Here is a 25,059-nt window from a genome sequence, read left to right as displayed (position 1 = left end):
ATCTGTGACACCTGGGTGACGTTCCAGGCCTTCATCCCCAAAGATGTGGTTCTTTGGTCGGGCAACAAAGGTTGCATCTTCAAGGCAGCAGATGCGGGAAAGAATAGATGTGATATATGGAAAGTGTACACCTGTCCCAATCGTAAACCCCAAGTTATCAAACGTCACCTTGAATCTCTTTCCCTTGGCAGTTACAATATCAAACAGGTATCCCAAACTGTCCTCATTCATATAATGGATTGCGGCAGCTGGGTTGGTGTGCTTGTTTGTCCTCATTCGTAGAAGCTCTATCACTTTACCATGTGGTGGGGACATTTCCAAACTGAGGAATGCAGCTCCCCACCATGAGCCTTTTATCAGCTTTACAATATAACGCAGCTCGTCCACAATTTGTGTCATAGCAAAGTATTTGGGGTCATGAGCCATCCACCTGGGTCTACGTAGCAAGTGTCCTTCTCCCAGTTTACGCACCAGAACTTTCATAATGTCAATAGGAGTTGAAAATAGACCTTGTACCATATCGGTACAGATGTACCTGCCTCGACTAATAACAACAGTAAAGGTCATGACTGAATCCTGTGTCTTCACCATAATCGAACACACTCCTCCTTGCATGCCACCGAAGTGTGCTGCGACGACAATGTCCCCTTTGCGACTGTTAGATGTATCCATGAATGTGATAATCTGCTCTTTAGAGACTGATCCCCACCAGCGCTCCCCCAGCCATTCTAGGAAGGAATGCCATGATGTGTTCAGTATAGACCAACTAAGCATGCTTTCCATCGAATGTTGCTTTCTCGAATCTTCCACAGCTGGAATCGAGTCGTGACCATCTTCACAGTAAACCTGTAACTCGCCACCCTCTTCGCTGTAGTCTTCGTTGCTGTCCACCACCTCGCCATCGTCAACCTCTTCATCGTACACGTCTTCACAGTCCACCACCTCGTCGTCGTAAACCTCTTCATCGTACACGTCGTCACAGTCCACCACCTCGTCATCATCGACTTCTTCACATTCCACGACAGCGCCGGTGTCAACCTCTTCACCATAGACCTCTTCACAGTAGACCACCTCTTCGTCGTCAACCTGTTCACTGTAGAGCTGTTCACTGTCGACGTCTTGGGTGTGGACCTCGTAGTCTGACTCCTCGGAATCGTAAATGTCGTAGTCCACAAGACTATCGGTTGAACGGGGACTGGTTTCAGCCTCTTGGTCTCTGGTATCCTCCATGTCAGCACCGGGAGTATCTCGGTTATGGGTATAGTCCTCTTGACAATTGTCCTGATAATCATCACACATCCAATCCTCGTAGTCACCTGCCATGTCCGCTCCCGAACTGCTTTCGGAATCAGATGATTTGGAGCCTGAGGACCTAACTGCTTGTGGTATATGGCTGTTCCCAATCTCATAACCCTGGCAGTAACCGTAACAAGACTGAGTCTGAGGCCTCTTGACACAAACGACTGTCTCGTAATGGTTCCGACTATTCTCCAAATATATGCCCTGCTTAGACACCTCTAAACCATTAGATCTGTATTCAATCCAACGGTTGGTATAGTATGTATATATGCTTACCCCCAACATGTCTGCAGCTGCTTGAATCTCCACTTCGGTCGCCCAACTACCTAAACAATTCATGTTGGACTCCGTAATGTACTCTGACACTGAACGGTAACACACTCTCAGGATGGTCCTATACATATGTTGTTTGCTCTGTAGCTGCTGCACCACCGCATTTCGAATTGGCTCATGGTACTCCTCTGTACCACATAGTGCTTCACTGACCGCTCTGAAGAAACAATTTCCGTCACCTTTTATTTTCACATTCTTACACGGAGCACCTAACACACCAGACGCAGTATGACTGAGAGACATCTTCTTGCACTGCACCTTCAGCCTAGTGCACAGCAGCTGGGCATCTTCAACTGTAACAGGGTTGAACTGCAGCTCTCTGCATGTGCTGCCACTAACAAAGTCAATGTCCGAGTCGTCGCTACTGTCATTCTCCTTTGCTGTATTACAATATCTGAGTGTATAGAAAGACTCTGATTTCCCATGTGCCATTGTACACTCTGTTCTGCTTCCTGAGAGACGTCAGTATGGTCATTAATATATCGCTTTGGCCCCTATTGTCAAAGACCCATAGTTCTGCAGACTGAGCCATGATAGGGCGGGCCTAAGGAAAGCGTCATCAATCACACAGAGCTTAACAGAAGCCACAGGAGCCTATAAGGCTTCCATGCTTGCTGACTGAGTCATAATAGGGCGGGCCTAAGGAAAGCGTCATCAATCACACAGAGCTTAACAGAAGCCACAGGAGCCTATAAGACTTCCATGCTTGCTGACTGAGTCATGATAGGGCGGGCCTAAGGAAAGCCTCATCAAACACACAGAGCTTGACAGAAGCCGCAGGAGCCTAGAAGGCTTCCAGGCTTGCTCACTGTGAGGGCTTGGGTAGCCTTGTTATAGTTTATAATGCTGTTGAATGCAAGTAAAAAATAAAGTATGCTCAGACAAGCAACTGTCAAGTGTTACCAACTGTACTTTATTGATAAAAGAGGTCCACATCACCATAGTACCAAATGAATACAATATAACATTTCAACTGTTAGGATAATTACATCTCCCCCATACTTTCTCGGAGCAGTGTCAGATTCAGAACTCAGGTCCCCCATCCATACCACGATATTCTCCGTCAAGGTCAAGTCCCCCATCCACACCCAGGTAGTCTTCTTCAAGCACAGGTCCATCACTGATTATACTGTGCTTTTCGTACAGATGCATACATAGAGACAAGTGGATTGTTGCAACGAAGATGAACAGGTTACCCATAATAGTCCTACTTGTTATAGCTGATACCTCTTCCCCAGTGTTGATAAATGTAAACTCTTGTAACAACCCAAACTGACTTATAAGTACTTCCCTGTATTAGTGCGTTGGCTAGAACATCAAGTGTTGGATAACTGATACGTGGTTTGCTACACTACTGAAAGCTGGATCTATTGTCACAGCCTCCAAATTCCACAGACAGGATACAACATAAAGTTTTGGATAACTGAGAGGTTGTGGTGGACACTCACAGATTCAACATTACGGCCAAGGGCCCTGTGTGCGAAGTGACAGGCTGTCCCCCCGTACTGCCCTTGGGCCCCGTGTGAGTTTGGGTATTGATTCTAAAAACACCCCCCCTCCTGCACTACCTTCCCTTGGTTGTGGATATTGTGCCTTTTGGGTATGGTTGTTGTTACATAACCCTCCCGTTGTCCTTCTATTATGCCTAGCACACAGTGTCCCCCCCCCGGGTCACTCTGTCCCGTCTTGGCTAAAGGCCCAGTGGGCACAAGTGTGACAGTATGGGTGTGAACAGCCTTTGCAGATGTATTTCTTACACCTGCAGCACGCTGTGTGTGTCTTGGCGTCCTTCTTGGGTGGGCAGACCTGACACCTCTTCCTCTTACTCGCCCCCAGCGGGGCGGCCGGGGCGGCGGCGGCGGCCGGGCCGGCGGCTCGCTCGCGGGCCTGCGGACGAGCCTCGGCGGATACACGCTCGCCCCGTATGACTTTGACAAGTGCGGACGCGGCTTCGGTGCGGGGGAGACGCTGCCTTCTTTGGATCAAGGGCTTCACGAGCGCCTTTCCGAGCTGCTCCAGGAACACCCTCCTCTTGTTCCGCTTCCCGGGCATCCAGTCGGGGTTGATCTCTCGCCATATGACAAAGGCGTTGTAGGAGGACACGTCGAGGATGTTGTGGAAGATGACCAGGGGCCAGCGGGCGGTCATCCGTCTGCAGCTGTAGGTCCCGACCACCTTGTCTAGGTTGTCCACGCCGCCCTTGTTGCAGTTGTAGTCTAGGATGAGGGCCGGCTTCCGGTCTCGGCGATCGCTGACGTCGGGCTCCGCGTGCCGCGTGCTCAGAAGCAGCACGTTCTTATTTCTCTTTGCCAGGTAGGACACTAGAGTGGCGGTGGGCGTGAAGGCGAACCTGGAGGACGAGACCTGTCTGCCCTTGGACTGGAGCAGCGCGGGAGGGAGCTCGGGCTTGTTCTTTCGCACCGTGCCCACCATGGTGAGGTTCCTCTCGAGGAGCCGCTGCCCGAGTTCGTAGGAGGTGAAGAAATTGTCACACGTGACGTTGTGACCGGTCGGCAGTCCCTCGGTCAGATCGAGGACGACGCGCGCGCCCTGGTTCTTCTCGGGGTATCCGCCGGCCGCCTTGCCGGTGTACACTTGCATCTTCCAAGCGTAGCTGGACTTGGCGTCGCAGGCCACCCACGACTTGATGCCGTATTTGGCCGGCTTGCTGGGAATGTACTGTCGGAAAGGACAGCGTCCTTGAGGCGAGGGAGAGGGGAGGGAGAGGAGAGGGAGAGGAGAGGGAGAGGAGAGGGAGAGGAGATTAGCAGGAGATTAGCAGCAGCGTCATCGTTACAGGCTCACCATCGGGGCGCACTGCGTTTACGTTACACGCAGCCGCCACCGCCGCCGCCCGTGCCACTGCCCATTGCTACTGCTGCCCATTGCTACTACTGCCGATTGCTACCGCTGCCCGTGCTACTACACGTACATACACAGATACATTGACTGCTACCGCTCTCTATGCACAGATACATAGACTGCCCGTGCTCTCTACGCCACGCGTACATACGCAGATACATTGACTGCTACCGCTCTCTATGCACAGATACATAGACTGCCCGTGCTCTCTACGCCACGCGTACAAACACAGATACATAGACTGCCCGTGCTCTCTACGCTACGCGTACGTACACAGATGCATAGACGGTACCTCTGAACGGGACCAGTTGTTCGTCCACCGTCACTTCGGGCCCCGGGTTGTAGAGGGCCTGCAGCCGCTCCTCCCACAGGTCCCACACCTCTCTCACGGCCGCCAGTCTGTCGGTGGCGAGTCTCGCGGGTCTCGACTGGCGGTCGTCGAATCGCAGCAGCCTCGAGTACTTGTGAAACGCCTTGAGCGGCATGGTGGCGCGGAACACGGTCCTGCCGCTCTCGGCGTCCCACAGGCTGGCCGCGGCCTCGCCTCGGGACCTGTAGACGCCGGCTAGGATCAGCAGCCCTACGTAGGCGCGCAGGTCGGTGGAGTCCATGGGTCGCCAGCCGTCGCCGTATTTTCTCACCCCCTGCAGATTGGTCATGTCCACGATGATCCTTTCTATCGCCGGTGTGACAAACAGCCGGAAGGCGGACTCGATGTCGAGCGCTCGCGACGCGGCGTAGGCCGTGGGGCCCGGCGTCACGGCGGGGCAGGGCTGGCGGATGGCGCGGGGTCGGTCCGGGCCGCGATAGGCCGCGGAGGACCATTTGATTTTGCCGTTTTTCGACAGCAACGTCTCCCTTTCTCGCTCTGGCTCTCTGGCTCTGTCTGGCTCTCTGTCTCGCTCCTCTCGGGCAGCGGCCGCGTCTCCCTCCGGCTCTTCCTCCGGCTCTTCCTCCGGCTCTTCCTCCGAAGAGGAGCTCGACCGCGAGGCCGAGTCGTCTCCGTAGTCGTCCGCGTCGCGCTCGGGGTTGTATTCCTCACCGTCTTCATCTTCCGAAACGTCCTCCTCTTCGGAATCGCAGTAGTCTTCTTCGTCTTCTTGGTCGACGCTGGAGGATATCTGTTCCAGGACCTGAGCCGCGCTGAAACCGGGACTGCGAGGCGTCGTAGGCGGAGGCAACACGCTCGGCGGAGTCGTATTCCTCGTCGCCGTCGTCCTCGTCGTCGTCCTCATCATCGTCCTCATCTTGTTCTTCTTCTTGTTGTTGTTGTTGTTGTTCTTGTTGTTGTTCTTCTTCTTGTTCTTCTTCTTCCTGACATTATTAGTAGGCTCTCTACGCCCTGCTTACTGTCGTAGGCGGAGGGCTCACGCTCGGCGGGGTCGTATTCCTCCTCGTCGTCGTCCTCGTCGTCGTCCTCTTCTTCTTCTTCTTCTTCTTCTTCCTGACAATATTAGTAGCCTCTCTACGCCATGCTTACGGTGTCCACGTGAATGGGACGAGGCACGCGAATGGACGAGGCGCGTGGTCGGCCCTGCCTGCTCCTTCGGCCCTTCGGCCCTTCGCCCCTTCGCCCCTTCGGCCCCTTGGCCCCTTGGGTCCCATCCGGGACGCTCGGCTGGCCTACCCGCGTGATAGCACCGAGGTCGTGCACAGAGTTGGTGGGGACAACTGGTCCCTGCCGGGGTCACTCCGACCCGGCCCAGACAGAGGGGAACAACTCCTAACACAGGCCCCGGGTCACTCCGACCCGGCTCAGACAGGGGTAGGAGGGGAGGGTTTACAACATACACCTTGCTAACGCCGCCGGGGTCTCTCTGACCCCAGGCCCCCGGAACAGAGGGGAACAACTCATAACGCAGGGCTTACAACAGGGCTCGGGTCACTGTGACCCGGCCCAGACAGGGGTAGGAGGGTTACAACATACACCTTGCTAAACGCTGCCGGGGTCTCTCTAACCCACACAGACACTGGGAATCGACTCGTAACGCTGGCCGGTGGTCACTCTGTCCCGCCGAGGCAAGGGGAAGGTTGTCTAACAACAGCCATACCCGAAAGGCACAATTTCCACAACCAAGGGAAAGTAGTTTGTAGGGGGGCGTTTTTAGATTCGATATCCAAACTCACACGGTGCCCAAGGGCCCGTTTGGGGGCAGACACGCCGTATTCGACACAGGCCCTTGCCCGGAATGTTGAGAATGTCAATTTTGGGGCAGGACCTTTTACTAGTATCCAGCAGGTGGTGGTGTTGGGTCACTGTGACCCCGGCCTGCCGGGGTCTCTCTGACCCACACAGACACGGGGGAAGCGACTGGTAACGCTGCCGAGGGTCACTCTGACCCCTCTGACGTCACTATGACCCCGCCCACACAGGGGCAGGAGGGTTACAACATACACCTTGCTAACGCCGCCGGGGTCACTCTGACCCCTCTGACGTCACTATGACCCCGCCCACACAGGGGCAGGAGGGTTACAACATACACCTTGCTAAGGCTGCCGGGGTCACTCCGACCCACACACAGACACGGGCAATCAACTCGGAACTGCCCGGGGTCGCTCTGACCCGCCGAGACAACGGGAGGGTTAATCTCAGGGTCGTGGGTTCGATCCCCACGTTGGGTGAATCTTTTCTCTTCCGAAGCACAAACTCAATTTGCAAACAGCCACCCGCTTGGACTTTCGAGCAGGCTTGCCACCCTGCATTGCTGACGTGTCAGGCATAGCTGGTGTTACAGAAGACTATGGATTTGAATCCTAGCTATACCTTCACTCTGACCTTTTATCTCAATGACATACCTATTACCAATGAAACGTCCTCCTAAATGGTTTGAAGCAATGCTCCTTTTCTTGACAAGAAATAGACAGGCAGAAGGTTCAAGAAAAATACTTGCATCTGCTGAGGCTCAATCTCATAACCGTGACATCAATTTACTGCATACTGCTGTATAAGTACAACACGCTAACCGAATGCACCACAGGATCCATTAACAACACTCTCACTGATCACCATATTTTGCTCAAACAGAGCTGTATGATATTCAGACCAAGTAATTATTAATGTTGAGGTGCCTGGCTTGCTCAGTCGGTAGAGCGTGAGACTCTTAATCTCAGGGTCGTGGGTTCGAGCCCCACGTTGGGTGAATCTTTTCTCTTCCGAAGCACGAACCCACTTTGCAAACAGCCATCCGCTTGGACTTTCGAGCAGGCTTGCCACCCTGCATCGCTGACGTGTCGGGCATAGCTGGTGTGACAGAAGACTATGGATTTGAATCCTAGCTATACCTTCACTCTGACCTTTTATCTCAATGACATACCTATTACCAATGAAACGTCCTCCTAAATGGTTTGAAGCAATGCTCCTTTTCTCGACAAGAAATAGACAGGCAGAAGGTTCAAGAAAAATACTTGCATCTGCTGAGGCTCAAACTCATAACCGTGACATCAATTTACTGCATACTGCTGTATAAGTACAACACGCTAACCGAATGCACCACAGGATCCATTAACGACATTCTCACTGATCACCATATTTTGCTCAAACAGAGCTGTACGATATTCAGACCAAGTAATTAGCACTGTTGACGTGCCTGGCTAGCTCAGTCGGTAGAGCATGAGACTCTTAATCTCAGGATCGTGGGTTCGAGCCCCACGTTGGGCGAATCTTTTCTCTTCCGAAGCACGAACTCACTTTGCAAACAGCCATCCGCTTGGACATTCGAGCAGGCTTGCCACCCTGCATTGCTGACTTGTCAGGCATAGCTGGTTTTACAGAAGACTATGGATTTGAATCCTAGCTATACCTTCACTCTGACCTTTTATCTCAATGACATACCTATTACCAATGAAACGTCCTCCTAAATGGTTTGAAGCAATGCTCCTTTTCTCGACAAGAAATAGACAGGCAGAAGGTTCAAGAAAAATACTTGCATCTGCTGAGGCTCAAACTCATAACCGTGACATCAATTTACTGCATACTGCTGTATAAGTACAACACGCTAACCGAATGCACCACAGGATCCATTAACGACATTCTCACTGATCACCATATTTTGCTCAAACAGAGCTGTACGATATTCAGACCAAGTAATTAGCACTGTTGACGTGCCTGGCTAGCTCAGTCGGTAGAGCATGAGACTCTTAATCTCAGGATCGTGGGTTCGAGCCCCACGTTGGGCGAATCTTTTCTCTTCCGAAGCACGAACTCACTTTGCAAACAGCCATCCGCTTGGACATTCGAGCAGGCTTGCCACCCTGCATTGCTGACTTGTCAGGCATAGCTGGTTTTACAGAAGACTATGGATTTGAATCCTAGCTATACCTTCACTCTGACCTTTTATCTCAATGACATACCTATTACCAATGAAACGTCCTCCTAAATGGTTTGAAGCAATGCTCCTTTTCTCGACAAGAAATAGACAGGCAGAAGGTTCAAGAAAAATACTTGCATCTGCTGAGGCTCAAACTCATAACCGTGACATCAATTTACTGCATACTGCTGTATAAGTACAACACGCTAACCGAATGCACCACAGGATCCATTAACAACACTTTCACTGATCACCATATTTTGCTCAAACAGAGCTGTACGATATTCAGACCAAGTTATTAATAAAGTTGAAGTTCCTGGCTAGCTCAGTCGGTAGAGCATGAAACTCTTAATCTCAGGGTCGTGGGTTTGAGCCCCACGTTGGGCGAATCTTTTCTCTTCCGAAGCACGAACTCACTTTGCAAACAGCCATCCGCTTGGACTTTCGAGCAGGCTTGCAACCCTGCATTGCTGACGTGTCAGGCATAGCTGATGTCACAGAAGACTATGGATTTGAATCCTAGTTATACCTTCACTCTGACCTTTTATCTCAATGACATACCTATTACCAATGAAACGTCCTCCTAAATGGTTTGAAGCAATGCTCCTTTTCTCGACAAGAAATAGAAAAGATTAGGGTTCAAGAAAAATACTTGCATCTGCTGAGGCTCAAACTCACAACCGTGACATCAATTTACTGCATACTGCTGTATAAGTACAACACGCTAACCGAATGCACCACAGGATCCATTAACAACACTCTCACTGATCACCATATTTTGCTCAAACAGAGCTGTATGATATTCAGACCAAGTAATTATTAATGTTGAGGTGCCTGGCTAGCTCAGTCGGTAGAGCGTGAGACTCTTAATCTCAGGGTCGTGGGTTAGAGCCCCACGTTGGGTGAATCTTTTCTCTTCCGAAGCACGAACTCACTTTGCAAAACAGCCATCCGCTTGGACTTTCGAGCAGGCTTGCCACCCTGCATCGCTGACGTGTCGGGCATAGCTGGTGTTACAGAAGACTATGGATTTGAATCCTAGCTATACCTTCACTCTGACCTTTTATCTCAATGACATACCTATTACCAATGAAACGTCCTCCTAAATGGTTTGAAGCAATGCTCCTTTTCTCGACAAGAAATAGACAGGCAGAGGGTTCAAGGAAAATACTTGCATCTGCTGAGGCTCAAACTCACAATCGTGACATCAATTTACTGCATACTGCTGTATAAGTACAACACGCTAACCGAATGCACCACAGGATCCATTAACAACACTTTCACTGATCACCATATTTTGCTCAAACAGAGCTGTACGATATTCAGACCAAGTAATTATTACTGTTTAGGTGCCTGGCTAGCTCAGTCGGTAGAGCATGAGACTCTTAATCTCAGGGTCGTGGGTTCGAGCCCCACGTTGGGTGAATCTTTTCTCTTCCGAAGCACGAACTCACTTTGCAAACAGCCTTCCGCTTGGACTTTCGAGCAGGCTTGCCACCCTGCATCGCTGACGTGTCAGGCATAGCTGGTGTTACAGAAGACTATGGATTTGAATCCTAGCTATACCTTCACTCTGACCTTTTATCTCAATGACATACCTATTACCAATGAAACGTCCTCCTAAATGGTTTGAAGCAATGCTCCTTTTCTCGACAAGAAATAGACAGGCAGAGGGTTCAAGAAAAATACTTGCATCTGCTGAGGCTCAAACTCACAACCGTGACATCAATTTACTGCATACTGCTGTATAAGTACAACACGCTAACCGAATGCACCACAGGATCCATTAACAACACTCTCACTGATCACCATATTTTGCTCAAACAGAGCTGTATGATATTCAGACCAAGTAATTATTACTGTTGACGTGCCTGGCTAGCTCAGTCGGTAGAGCATGAGACTCTTAATCTCAGGGTCCTGGGTTCGAGCCGCACGTTGGGTGAATCATTTCTCTTCCGAAGCACGAACTCAATTTGCAAACAGCCATCCGCTTGGACTTTCGAGCAGGCTTGCCACCCTGCATTGCTGACTTGTCAGGCATAGCTGGTGTTACAGAAGACTATCGATTTGAATCCTAGCTATACCTTCACTCTGTCCTTTTATCTCAATGACATACCTATTACCAATGAAACGTCCTCCTAAATGGTTTGAAGCAATGCTCCTTTTTGTCGACAAGAAATAGAAAAGATGAGGGTTCAAGAAAAATACTTGCATCTGCTGAGGCTCAAACTCACAACCGTGACATCAATTTACTGCATACTGCTGTATAAGTTCAACACGCTAACCGAATGCACCACAGGATCCATTAACAACACTCTCACTGATCACCATATTTTGCTCAAACAGAGCTGTATGATATTCAGACCAAGTAATTATTACTGTTGAGGTGCCTGGCTAGCTCAGTCAGTAGAGCGTAAGATTCTTGATCTCAGGGTCGTGGGTTCGAGCCCCACGTTGGGTGATTCTTTTCTCTTCCGAAGCACGAACTCACTTTGCAAACAGCCATCCTCTTAGACTTTCGAGCAGGCTTGCCACCCTGCATCGCTGACGTGTCAGGCATAGCTGGTGTTACAGAAGACTATGGATTTGAATCCTAGCTATACCTTCACTCTGACCTTTTATCTCAATGACATACCTATTACCAATGAAACGTCCTCCTAAATGGTTTGAAGCAATGCTCCTTTTCTCGACAAGAAATAGACAGGCAGAGGGTTCAAGAAAAATACTTGCATCTGCTGAGGCTCAAACTCACAACCGTGACATCAATTTACTGCATACTGCTGTATAAGTACAACACGCTAACCGAATGCACCACAGGATCCATTAACAACACTCTCACTGATCACCATATTTTGCTCAAACAGAGCTGTACGATATTCAGACCAAGTAATTATCACTGTTGAAGTGCCTGGCTAGCTCAGTCGGTAGAGCATGATACTCTTATTCTCAGGGTCGTGGGTTCGAGCCCCACGTTGGGCGAATCTTTTCTCTTCCGAAGCACGAACTCACTTTGCAAACAGCCATCCGCTTGGACTTTCGAGCAGGCTTGCCACCCTGCATTGCTGACGTGTCAGGCATAGCTGGTGTTACAGAAGACTATGGATTTGAATCCTAGCTATACCTTCACTCTGACCTTTTATCTCAATGAAATACCTATTACCAATGAAACGTCCTCCTAAATGGTTTGAAGCAATGCTCCTTTTCTCAACAAGAAATAGACAGGCAGAGGGTTCAAGAAAAATACTTGCATCTGCTGAGGCTCAAACTCACAACCGTGACATCAATTTACTGCATACTGCTGTATAAGTACAACACGCTAACCGAATGCACCACAGGATCCATTAACAACATTCTCACTGATCACCATATTTTGCTCAAACAGAGCTATACGATATTCAGACCAAGTAATTATCACTGTTGAGGTGCCTGGCTAGCTCAGTCGGTAGAGCATGATACTCTTATTCTCAGGGTCGTGGGTTCGAGCCCCACGTTGGGTGAATCTTTTCTCTTCCGAAGCACGAACTCACTTTGCAAACAGCCATCCGCTTGGACTTTCGAGCAGGCTTGCCACCCTGCATTGCTGACGTGTCAGGCATAGCTGATGTCACAGAAGACTATGGATTTGAATCCTAGCTATACCTTCACTCTGACCTTTTATCTCAATGACATACCTATTACCAATGAAACGTCCTCCTAAATGGTTTGAAGCAATGCTCCTTTTCTTGACAAGAAATAGACAGGCAGAGGGTTCAAGAAAAATACTTGCATCTGCTGAGGCTCAAACTCACAACCGTGACATCAATTTACTGAATACTGCTGTATAAGTACAACACGCTAACCGAATGCACCACAGGATCCATTAACAACACTCTCACTGATCACCATATTTTGCTCAAACAGAGCTGTATGATATTCAGACCAAGTAATTATTACTGTTGAGGTGCCTGGCTAGCTCAGTCGGTAGAGCGTGAGACTCTTAATCTCAGGGTCATGGGTTTGAGCTCCACATTGGGTGAATCTTTTCTCTTCCGAAGCACGAACTCACTTTGCAAACAGCCATCCGCTTGGACTTTCGAGCAGGCTTGCCACCCTGCATTGCTGACTTGTCAGGCATAGCTGGTTTTACAGAAGACTATGGATTTGAATCCTAGCTATACCTTCACTCTGACCTTTTATCTCAATGACATACCTATTACCAATGAAACGTCCTCCTGAATGGTTTGAAGCAATGCTCCTTTTCTCGACAAGAAATAGACAGGCAGAAGGTTCAAGAAAAATACTTGCATCTGCTGAGGCTCAAACTCACAACCGTGACATCAATTTACTGCATACTGCTGTATAAGTACAACACGCTAACCGAATGCACCACAGGATCCATTAACAACACTCTCACTGATCACCATATTTTGCTCAAACAGAGCTGTATGATATTCAGACCAAGTAATTATTACTGTTGACGTGCCTGGCTAGCTCAGTCGGTAGAGCATGAGACTCTTAATCTCAGGGTCCTGGGTTCGAGCCGCACGTTGGGTGAATCATTTCTCTTCCGAAGCACGAACTCAATTTGCAAACAGCCATCCGCTTGGACTTTCGAGCAGGCTTGCCACCCTGCATTGCTGACTTGTCAGGCATAGCTGGTGTTACAGAAGACTATCGATTTGAATCCTAGCTATACCTTCACTCTGTCCTTTTATCTCAATGACATACCTATTACCAATGAAACGTCCTCCTAAATGGTTTGAAGCAATGCTCCTTTTCTCAACAAGAAATAGAAAAGATGAGGGTTCAAGAAAAATACTTGCATCTGCTGAGGCTCAAACTCACAACCGTGACATCAATTTACTGCATACTGCTGTATAAGTTCAACACGCTAACCGAATGCACCACAGGATCCATTAACAACACTCTCACTGATCACCATATTTTGCTCAAACAGAGCTGTATGATATTCAGACCAAGTAATTATTACTGTTGAGGTGCCTGGCTAGCTCAGTCAGTAGAGCGTAAGATTCTTGATCTCAGGGTCGTGGGTTCGAGCCCCACGTTGGGTGATTCTTTTCTCTTCCGAAGCACGAACTCACTTTGCAAACAGCCATCCTCTTAGACTTTCGAGCAGGCTTGCCACCCTGCATCGCTGACGTGTCAGGCATAGCTGGTGTTACAGAAGACTATGGATTTGAATCCTAGCTATACCTTCACTCTGACCTTTTATCTCAATGACATACCTATTACCAATGAAACGTCCTCCTAAATGGTTTGAAGCAATGCTCCTTTTCTCGACAAGAAATAGACAGGCAGAGGGTTCAAGAAAAATACTTGCATCTGCTGAGGCTCAAACTCACAACCGTGACATCAATTTACTGCATACTGCTGTATAAGTACAACACGCTAACCGAATGCACCACAGGATCCATTAACAACACTCTCACTGATCACCATATTTTGCTCAAACAGAGCTGTACGATATTCAGACCAAGTAATTATTACTGTTGAGGTGCCTGGCTAGCTAAGTCGGTAGAGCGTGAGACTCTTAATCTCAGGGTCGTGGGTTCGAGCCCTATGTTGGGTGAATCTTTTCTCTTCCGAAGCACGAACTCACTTTGCAAACAGCCATCCGCTTGGACTTTCGAGCAGGCTTGCCACCTGCATTGCTGACGTGTCAGGCATAGCTGGTGTTACAGAAGACTATGGATTTGCATCCTAGCTATACCTTCACTCTGACCTTTTATCTCAATGAAATACCTATTACCAATGAAACGTCCTCCTAAATGGTTTGAAGCAATGCTCCTTTTCTCAACAAGAAATAGACAGGCAGAGGGTTCAAGAAAAATACTTGCATCTGCTGAGGCTCAAACTCACAACCGTGACATCAATTTACTGCATACTGCTGTATAAGTACAACACGCTAACCGAATGCACCACAGGATCCATTAACAACATTCTCACTGATCACCATATTTTGCTCAAACAGAGCTATACGATATTCAGACCAAGTAATTATCATTGTTGAAGTGCCTGGCTAGCTCAGTCGGTAGACCATGATACTCTTATTCTCAGGGTCGTGGGTTCGAGCCCCACGTTGGGCGAATCCTTTCTCTTCCGAAGCACGAACTCACTTTGCAAACAGCCATCCGCTTGGACTTTCGAGCAGGCTTGCCACCCTGCATTGCTGACGTGTCAGGCATAGCTGGTGTTACAGAAGACTATGGATTTGAATCCTAGCTATACCTTCACTCTGACCTTTTATCTCAATGACATACCTATTACCAATGAAACGTCCTCCTAAATGGTTTGAAGCAATGCTCCTTTTCTCAACAAGAAATAGACAGGCAGAGGGTTCAAGAAAAATACTTGCATCTGCTGAGGCTCAAACTCACAACCGTGACATCAATTTACTGCATACTGCTGTATAAGTACAACACGCTAACCGAATGCACCACAGGATCCATTAACAACATTCTCACTGATCACCATATTTTGCTCAAACAGAGCTATACGATATTCAGACCAAGTAATTATCACTGTTGAAGTGCCTGGCTAGCTCAGTCGGTAGAGCATGATACTCTTATTCTCAGGGTCGTGGGTTCGAGCCCCACGTTGGGCGAATCTTTTCTCTTCCGAAGCACGAACTCACTTTGCAAACAGCCATCCGCTTGGACTTTCGAGCAGGCTTGCCACCCTGCATTGCTGACGTGTCAGGCATAGCTGGTGTTACAGAAGACTATGGATTTGAATCCTAGCTATACCTTCACTCTGACCTTTTATCTCAATGAAATACCTATTACCAATGAAACGTCCTCCTAAATGGTTTGAAGCAATGCTCCTTTTCTCAACAAGAAATAGACAGGCAGAGGGTTCAAGAAAAATACTTGCATCTGCTGAGGCTCAAACTCACAACCGTGACATCAATTTACTGCATACTGCTGTATAAGTACAACACGCTAACCGAATGCACCACAGGATCCATTAACAACATTCTCACTGATCACCATATTTTGCTCAAACAGAGCTATACGATATTCAGACCAAGTAATTATCACTGTTGAGGTGCCTGGCTAGCTCAGTCGGTAGAGCATGATACTCTTATTCTCAGGGTCGTGGGTTCGAGCCCCACGTTGGGTGAATCTTTTCTCTTCCGAAGCACGAACTCACTTTGCAAACAGCCATCCGCTTGGACTTTCGAGCAGGCTTGCCACCCTGCATTGCTGACGTGTCAGGCATAGCTGGTGTTACAGAAGACTATGGATTTGAATCCTAGCTATACCTTCACTCTGACCTTTTATCTCAATGACATACCTATTACCAATGAAACGTCCTCCTAAATGGTTTGAAGCAATGCTCCTTTTCTTGACAAGAAATAGACAGGCAGAGGGTTCAAGAAAAATACTTGCATCTGCTGAGGCTCAAACTCACAACCGTGACATCAATTTACTGCATACTGCTGTATAAGTACAACACGCTAACCGAATGCACCACAGGATCCATTAACCCTCCCGTTGTCTCGGCGGGTCAGAGCGACCCCGGGCAGTTCCGAGTTGATTGCCCGTGTCTGTGTGTGGGTCGGAGTGACCCCGGCAGCGTTAGCAAGGTGTATGTTGTAACCCTCCTGCCCCTGTGTGGGCGGGGTCATAGTGACGTCAGAGGGGTCAGAGTGACCCCGGCGGCGTTAGCAAGGTGTATGTTGTAACCCTCCTGCCCCTGCCCCTGTGTGGGCGGGGTCATAGTGACGTCAGAGGGGTCAGAGTGACCCTCGGCAGCGTTACCTGTCGCTTCCCCCGTGTCTGTGTGGGTCAGAGAGACCCCGGCAGGCCGGGGTCACAGTGACCCAACACCACCACCTGGTGGATACTAGTAAAAGGTCCTGCCCCAAAATTGACATTCTCAACATTCCGGGCAAGGGCCTGTGTCGAATACGGCGTGTCTGCCCCGCAACGGGCCCTTGGGCCCCGTGTGAGTTTGGATATCGAATCTAAAAACGCCCCCCTACAAACTACTTTCCCTTGGTTGTGGAAATTGTCTTTCGGGTATGGCTGTTGTTAGACAACCTTCCCCTTGCCTCGGCGGGACAGAGTGACCACCGGCCAGCGTTACGAGTCGATTCCCAGTGTCTGTGTGGGTTAGAGAGACCCCGGCAGCGTTTAGCAAGGTGTATGTTGTAACCCTCCTACCCCTGTCTGGGCCAGGTCACATTGACCCGAGCCCTGTTGTAAGCCCTGCGTTATGAGTTGTTCCCCTCTGTTCCGGGGGCCTGGGGTCAGAGAGACCCCGGCGGCGTTAGCAAGGTGTATGTTGTAAACCCTCCCCTCCTACCCCTGTCTGAGCCGGGTCGGAGTGACCCGGGGCCTGTGTTAGGAGTTGTTCCCCTCTGTCTGGGCCGGGTCGGAGTGACCCCGGCAGGGACCGGTTGTCCCCACCAACTCTGTGCACGACCTCGGTGCTATCACGCGGGTAGGCCAGCCGAGCGTCCCGGATGGGACCGAAGGGGCCAAGGGGCCGAAGGGGCGAAGGGTCGAAGGGCCGAAGGGCCGAAGGGCCGAAGGAGCAGGTAGGGCCGACCACGCGCCTCGTCCATTCGCGTGCCTCGTCCCATTCACGTGGCCACCGTAAGCAGGGCGTAGAGAGGCTACTAATATTGTCAGGAAGAAGAAGAAGAAGAAGAAGAAGAAGAAGAAGAAGAAGAGGACGACGACGAGGACGACGACGAGGAGGAATACGACCCCGCCGAGCGTGAGCCCTCCGCCTACGACAGTAAGCAGGGCGTAGAGAGCCTACTAATATTGTCAGGAAGAAGAAGAACAAGAACAACAACAACAAGAACAACAACAACAACAACAACAAGAAGAACAAGATGAGGACGATGATGAGGACGACGACGAGGACGACGGCGACGAGGAATACGACCCCGTCGAGCGTGTTGCCTCCGCCTACGACGCCTCGCAGTCCCGGTTTCAGCGCGGCTCAGGTCCTGGAACAGATATCCTCCAGCGTCGACCAAGAAGACGAAGAAGACTACTGCGATTCCGAAGAGGAGGACGTTTCGGAAGATGAAGACGGTGAGGAATACAACCCCGAGCGCGACGCGGACGACTACGGAGACGACTCGGCCTCGCGGTCGAGCTCCTCTTCGGAGGAAGAGCCGGAGGAAGAGCCGGAGGAAGAGCCGGAGGGAGCCGCGGCCGCTGCCCGAGAGCGAGACAGAGAGCCAGACAGAGCCAGAGAGCCAGAGCGAGAAAGGGAGACGTTGCTGTCGAAAAACGGCAAAATCAAATGGTCCTCCGCGGCCTATCGCGGCCCGGACCGACCCCGCGCCATCCGCCCGCCCTGCCCCGCCGTGACGCCGGGCCCCACGGCCTACGCCGCGTCGCGAGCGCTCGACATCGAGTCCGCCTTCCGGCTGTTTGTCACACCGGCGATAGAAAGGATCATCGTGGACATGACCAATCTGCAGGGGGTGAGAAAATACGGAGACGGCTGGCGACCCATGGACTCCACCGACCTGCGCGCCTACGTAGGGCTGCTGATCCTAGCCGGCGTCTACAGGTCCCGAGGCGAGGCCGCGGCCAGCCTGTGGGACGCCGAGAGCGGCAGGACCGTGTTCCGCGCCACCATGCCGCTCAAGGCGTTTCACAAGTACTCGAGGCTGCTGCGATTCGACGACCGCCAGTCGAGACCCGCGAGACTCGCCACCGACAGACTGGCGGCCGTGAGAGAGGTGTGGGACCTGTGGGAGGAGCGGCTGCAGGCCCTCTACAACCCGGGGCCCGAAGTGACGGTGGACGAACAACTGGTCCCGTTCAGAGGTACCGTCTATGCATCTGTGTACGTACGCGTAGCGTAGAGAGCACGGGCAGTCTATGTATCTGTGCATAGAGAGCGGTAGCAGTCTATGTATCTGTGTTTGTACGCGTGGCGTAGAGAGCACGGGCAGTCTATGTATCTGTGCATAGAGAGCGGTAGCAGTCAATGTATCTGTGTATGTACGTGTAGCGTAGAGAGCACGGGCAGTAGTAGCATGGGCAGCGGTAGCAATCGGCAGTAGTAGCAATGGGCAGCAGTAGCAATGGGCAGTGGCACGGGCGGCGGCGTCGGCGGCTGCGTGTAACGTAAACGCAGTGCGCCCCGATGGTGAGCCTGTAACGATGACGCTGCTGCTAATCTCCTGCTAATCTCCTCTCCCTCTCCTCTCCCTCTCCTCTCCCTCCCCTCTCCCTCGCCTCAAGGACGCTGTCCTTTCCGACAGTACATTCCCAGCAAGCCGGCCAAATACGGCATCAAGTCGTGGGTGGCCTGCGACGCCAAGTCCAGCTACGCTTGGAAGATGCAAGTGTACACCGGCAAGGCGGCCGGCGGATGCCCCGAGAAGAACCAGGGCGCGCGCGTCGTCCTCGATCTGACCGAGGGACTGCCGACCGGTCACAACGTCACGTGTGACAATTTCTTCACCTCCTACGAACTCGGGCAGCGGCTCCTCGAGAGGAACCTCACCATGGTGGGCACGGTGCGAAAGAACAAGCCCGAGCTCCCTCCCGCGCTGCTCCAGTCCAAGGGCAGACAGGTCTCGTCCTCCAGGTTCGCCTTCACGCCCACCGCCACTCTAGTGTCCTACCTGGCAAAGAGAAATAAGAACGTGCTGCTTCTGAGCACGCGGCACGCGGAGCCTGACGTCAGCGATCGCCGAGACCGGAAGCCGGCCCTCATCCTAGACTACAACTGCAACAAGGGCGGCGTGGACAACCTAGACAAGGTGGTCGGGACCTACAGCTGCAGACGGATGACCGCCCGCTGGCCCCTGGTCATCTTCCACAACATCCTCGACGTGTCCTCCTACAACGCCTTTGTCATATGGCGAGAGATCAACCCCGACTGGATGCCCGGGAAGCGGAACAAGAGGAGGGTGTTCCTGGAGCAGCTCGGAAAGGCGCTCGTGAAGCCCTTGATCCAAAGAAGGCAGCGTCTCCCCCGCACCGAAGCCGCGTCCGCACTTGTCAAAGTCATACGGGGCGAGCGTGTATCCGCCGAGGATCGTCCGCAGGCCCGCGAGCGAGCCGCCGGCCCGGCCGCCGCCGCCGCCCCGGCCGCCCCGCTGGGGGCGAGTAAGAGGAAGAGGTGTCAGGTCTGCCCACCCAAGAAGGACGCCAAGACACACACAGCGTGCTGCAGGTGTAAGAAATACATCTGCAAAGGCTGTTCACACCCATACTGTCACACTTGTGCCCACTGGGCCTTTAGCCAAGACGGGACAGAGTGACCCCGGGGGGGACACTGTGTGCTAGGCATAATAGAAGGACAACGGGAGGGTTATCAACACTCTCACTGATCACCATATTTTGCTCAAACAGAGCTGTATGATATTCAGACCAAGTAATTATTACTGTTGAGGTGCCTGGCTAGCTCAGTCGGTAGAGCGTGAGACTCTTAATCTCAGGGTCATGGGTTTGAGCTCCACATTGGGTGAATCTTTTCTCTTCCGAAGCACGAACTCACTTTGCAAACAGCCATCCGCTTGGACTTTCGAGCAGGCTTGCCACCCTGCATTGCTGACTTGTCAGGCATAGCTGGTTTTACAGAAGACTATGGATTTGAATCCTAGCTATACCTTCACTCTGACCTTTTATCTCAATGACATACCTATTACCAATGAAACGTCCTCCTGAATGGTTTGAAGCAATGCTCCTTTTCTCGACAAGAAATAGACATGCAGAAGGTTCAAGAAAAATACTTGCATCTGCTGAGGCTCAAACTCACAACCGTGACATCAATTTACTGCATACTGCTGTATAAGTACAACACGCTAACCGAATGCACCACAGGATCCATTAACGACATTCTCACTGATCACCATATTTTGCTCAAACAGAGCTGTACGATATTCAGACCAAGTAATTATCACTGTTGACGTGCCTGGCTATCTCAGTCGGTAGAGCATGAGACTCTTAATCTCAGGATCGTGGGTTCGAGCCCCACGTTGGGCGGATCTTTTCTCTTCCGAAGCACGAACTCACTTTGCAAACAGCCATCCGCTTGGACATTCGAGCAGGCTTGCCACCCTGCATTGCTGACTTGTCAGGCATAGCTGGTTTTACAGAAGACTATGGATTTGAATCCTAGCTATACCTTCACTCTGACCTTTTATCTCAATGACATACCTATTACCAATGAAACGTCCTCCTAAATGGTTTGAAGCAATGCTCCTTTTCTCGACAAGAAATAGACAGGCAGAGGGTTCAAGAAAAATACTTGCATCTGCTGAGGATCAAACTCACAACCGTGACATCAATTTACTGCATACTGCTGTATAAGTACAACACGCTAACCGAATGCACCACAGGATCCATTAACAACACTCTGACTGATCACCATATTTTGCTCAAACAGAGCTGTATGATATTCAGACCAAGTTATTATTAACATTGAGGTGCCTGGCTAGCTCAGTCGGTAGAGCATGAGAATCTTAATCTCAGGGTCGTGGGTTCGATCCCCACGTTGGGTGAATCTTTTCTCTTCCGAAGCACGAACTCAATTTGCAAACAGCCACCCGCTTGGACTTTCGAGCAGGCTTGCCACCCTGCATTGCTGACGTGTCAGGCATAGCTGGTGTTACAGAAGACTATGGATTTGAATCCTAGCTATACCTTCACTCTGACCTTTTATCTCAATGACATACCTATTACCAATGAAACGTCCTCCTAAATGGTTTGAAGCAATGCTCCTTTTCTCGACAAGAAATAGACAGGCAGAGGGTTCAAGAAAAATACTTGCATCTGCTGAGGCTCAAACTCACAACCGTGACATCAATTTACTGCATACTGCTGTATAAGTACAACACGCTAACCGAATGCACCACAGGATCCATTAACAACACTCTCACTGATCACCATATTTTGCTGAAACAGAGCTGTATGATATTCAGACCAAGTAATTATTAATGTTGAGGTGCCTGGCTTGCTCAGTCGGTAGAGCGTGAGACTCTTAATCTCAGGGTCGTGGGTTCGAGCCCCACGTTGGGTGAATCTTTTCTCTTCCGAAGCACGAACTCACTTTGCAAACAGCCATCCGCTTGGACTTTCGAGCAGGCTTGCCACCCTGCATCCCTGACGTGTCGGGCATAGCTAGTGTGACAGAAGACTATGGATTTGAATCCTAGCTATACCTTCACTCTGACCTTTTATCTCAATGACATACCTATTACCAATGAAACGTCCTCCTAAATGGTTTGAAGCAATGCTCCTTTTCTCGACAAGAAATAGAAAAGATTAGGGTTCAAGAAAAATACTTGCATCTGCTGAGGCTCAAACTCACAACCGTGACATCAATTTACTGCATACTGCTGTATAAGTACAACACGCTAACCGAATGCACCACAGGATCCATTAACAACACTCTCACTGATCACCATATTTTGCTCAAACAGAGCTGTATGATATTCAGACCAAGTAATTATTACTGATGAGGTGCCTGGCTTGCTCAGTCGGTAGAGTGTGAGACTCTTAATCTCAGGGTCGTGGGTTCGAGCCCCACGTTGGGTGAATCTTTTCTCTTCCGAAGCACGAACTCACTTTGCAAACAGCCATCCCCTTGGACTTTCGAGCAGGCTTGCCACCCTGCATCGCTGACGTGTCGGGCATAGCTGGTGTTACAGAAGACTATGGATTTGAATCCTAGCTATACCTTCACTCTGACCTTTTATCTCAATGACATACCTATTACCAATGAAACGTCCTCCTAAATGGTTTGAAGCAATGCTCCTTTTCTCGACAAGAAATAGACAGGCAGAAGGTTCAAAAAAATACTTGCATCTGCTGAGGCTCAAACTCATAACCGTGACATCAATTTACTGCATACTGCTGTATAAGTACAACACGCTAACCGAATGCACCACAGGATCCATTAACGACATTCTCACTGATCACCATATTTTGCTCAAACAGAGCTGTACGATATTCAGACCAAGTAATTATCACTGTTGACGTGCCTGGCTAGCTCAGTCGGTAGAGCATGAGACTCTTAATCTCTGGATCGTGGGTTCGAGCCCCACGTTGGGCGAATCTTTTCTCTTCCGAAGCACGAACTCACTTTGCAAACAGCCATCCGCTTGGACATTCGAGCAGGCTTGCCACCCTGCATTGCTGACTTGTCAGGCATAGCTGGTTTTACAGAAGACTATGGATTTGAATCCTAGCTATACCTTCACTCTGACCTTTTATCTCAATGACATACCTATTACCAATGAAACGTCCTCCTAAATGGTTTGAAGCAATGCTCCTTTTCTCGACAAGAAATAGACAGGCAGAAGGTTCAAGAAAAATACTTGCATCTGCTGAGGCTCAAACTCATAACCGTGACATCAATTTACTGCATACTGCTGTATAAGTACAACACGCTAACCGAATGCACCACAGGATCTATTAACAACACTTTCACTGATCACCATATTTTGCTCAAACAGAGCTGTACGATATTCAGACCAAGTTATTAATAAAGTTGAAGTTCCTGGCTAGCTCAGTCGGTAGAGCATGAAACTCTTAATCTCAGGGTCGTGGGTTTGAGCCCCACGTTGGGCGAATCTTTTCTCTTCCGAAGCACGAACTCACTTTGCAAACAGCCATCCGCTTGGACTTTCGAGCAGGCTTGCAACCCTGCATTGCTGACGTGTCAGGCATAGCTGGTTTTACAGAAGACTATGGATTTGAATCCTAGCTATACCTTCACTCTGACCTTTTATCTCAATGACATACCTATTACCAATGAAACGTCCTCCTAAATGGTTTGAAGCAATGCTCCTTTTCTCGACAAGAAATAGACAGGCAGAAGGTTCAAGAAAAATACTTGCATCTGCTGAGGCTCAAACTCACAACCGTGACATCAATTTACTGCATACTGCTGTATAAGTACAACACGCTAACCGAATGCACCACAGGATCCATTAACAACACTTTCACTGATCACCAAATTTTGCTCAAACAGAGCTGTACGATATTCAGACCAAGTAATTACTACTGTTAAGTTGCCTGGCTAGCTCAGTCGGTAGAGCATGAGACTCTTAATCTCAGGGTCGTGAGTTCGAGCCCCACGTTGGGCGAATCTTTTCTCTTCCGAAGCACGAACTCACTTTGCAAACAGCCATCCGCTTGGACTTTCGAGCAGGCTTGCCACCCTGCATTGCTGACGTGTCAGGCATAGCTGATGTCACAGAAGACTATGGATTTGAATCCTAGCTATACCTTCACTCTGACCTTTTATCTCAATGACATACCTATTACCAATGAAACGTCCTCCTAAATGGTTTGAAGCAATGCTTCTTTTCTCGACAAGAAATAGACAGGTAGAGGGTTCAAGAAAAATACTTGCATCTGCTGAGGCTCAAACTCACAACCGTGACATCAATTTACTGCATACTGCTGTATAAGTACAACACGCTAACCGAATGCACCACAGGATCCATTAACAACACTCTCACTGATCACCATATTTTGCTCAAACAGAGCTGTATGATATTCAGACCAAGTAATTATTACTGTTGAGGTGCCTGGCTAGCTCAGTCGGTAGAGCGTGAGACTCTTAATCTCAGGGTCATGGGTTTGAGCCCCACATTGGGTGAATCTTTTCTCTTCCGAAGCACGAACTCACTTTGCAAACAGCCATCCGCTTGGACTTTCGAGCAGGCTTGCCACCCTGCATTGCTGACTTGTCAGGCATAGCTGGTTTTACAGAAGACTATGGATTTGAATCCTAGCTATACCTTCACTCTGACCTTTTATCTCAATGACATACCTATTACCAATGAAACGTCCTCCTAAATGGTTTGAAGCAATGCTCCTTTCTCGACAAGAAATAGACAGGCAGAAGGTTCAAGAAAAATACTTGCATCTGCTGAGGCTCAAACTCATAACCGTGACATCAATTTACTGCATACTGCTGTATAAGTACAACACGCTAACCGAATGCACCACAGGATCTATTAACAACACTTTCACTGATCACCATATTTTGCTCAAACAGAGCTGTACGATATTCAGACCAAGTAATTATTACTGTTTAGGTGCCTGGCTAGCTCAGTCGGTAGAGCATGAGACTCTTAATCTCAGGGTCGTGGGTTCGAGCCCCACGTTGGGAGAATCTTTTCTCTTCCGAAGCACGAACTCACTTTGCAAACAGCCTTCCGCTTGGACTTTCGAGCAGGCTTGCCACCCTGCATTGCTGACTTGTCAGGCATAGCTGGTTTTACAGAAGACTATGGATTTGAATCCTAGCTATACCT

The 25,059-nt window shown here is 49.8% G+C and overlaps 2 protein-coding genes and 3 non-coding genes across 5 annotated transcripts; 4 read left to right on the top strand and 1 right to left on the bottom strand.

The window, feature by feature from the left end:
- Positions 1-3,172: 3,172 nt before the first annotated feature.
- LOC129851207 (piggyBac transposable element-derived protein 4-like) lies at positions 3,173-7,059 on the bottom strand. Its single transcript, XM_055917590.1, has 2 exons — positions 4,787-7,059; positions 3,173-4,331 (listed from the first exon to the last, which is right to left on the bottom strand). The coding sequence occupies exons 1-2, from the start codon at positions 5,739-5,741 to the stop codon at positions 3,304-3,306; spliced, it is 1,983 nt and encodes a 660-aa protein (XP_055773565.1). The 5' UTR covers positions 5,742-7,059; the 3' UTR covers positions 3,173-3,303.
- Positions 7,060-8,079: 1,020 nt separating this feature from the next.
- trnak-cuu (transfer RNA lysine (anticodon CUU)) lies at positions 8,080-8,152 on the top strand. Its single transcript has one exon. It is a non-coding gene; the product is annotated as a tRNA-Lys (tRNA).
- Positions 8,153-8,597: 445 nt separating this feature from the next.
- On the top strand, positions 8,598-8,670 carry trnak-cuu (transfer RNA lysine (anticodon CUU)). Its single transcript has one exon. It is a non-coding gene; the product is annotated as a tRNA-Lys (tRNA).
- Positions 8,671-10,152: 1,482 nt separating this feature from the next.
- trnak-cuu (transfer RNA lysine (anticodon CUU)) lies at positions 10,153-10,225 on the top strand. Its single transcript has one exon. It is a non-coding gene; the product is annotated as a tRNA-Lys (tRNA).
- Positions 10,226-18,084: 7,859 nt separating this feature from the next.
- On the top strand, positions 18,085-20,729 carry LOC129851567 (piggyBac transposable element-derived protein 4-like; the record flags this gene model as incomplete). Its single annotated transcript, XM_055918176.1, has 3 exons — positions 18,085-18,601; positions 19,022-19,963; positions 20,716-20,729. Coding segments are annotated over 3 exons (1,473 nt in total), but the record flags the coding sequence as incomplete, so codon positions are not given.
- Between the last annotated feature and the right edge of the window lie 4,330 nt (positions 20,730-25,059).

The sequence above is a fragment of the Salvelinus fontinalis genome, chromosome 3 (assembly GCF_029448725.1).
Source record: "Salvelinus fontinalis isolate EN_2023a chromosome 3, ASM2944872v1, whole genome shotgun sequence".
Lineage (NCBI taxonomy): Eukaryota > Metazoa > Chordata > Actinopteri > Salmoniformes > Salmonidae > Salvelinus > Salvelinus fontinalis.
Note: the sequence above shows the minus strand (reverse complement) of the source record. Positions and strands in the feature narration are given on the sequence as shown.

What these genes read in the sequence shown, in the direction of transcription:
- LOC129851207 (XM_055917590.1), bottom strand. Translation starts at nt 5,741, where the DNA reads ATGAGGACGATGATGAGGACGACGACGAGGACGACGGCGACGAGGAAT. An exon ending in ACAACTGGTCCCGTTCAGAG is followed by an intron (nt 4,332 to 4,786) that starts GTACCGTCTATG and finishes CCTCGCCTCAAG; the next exon opens with GACGCTGTCCTTTCCGACAG.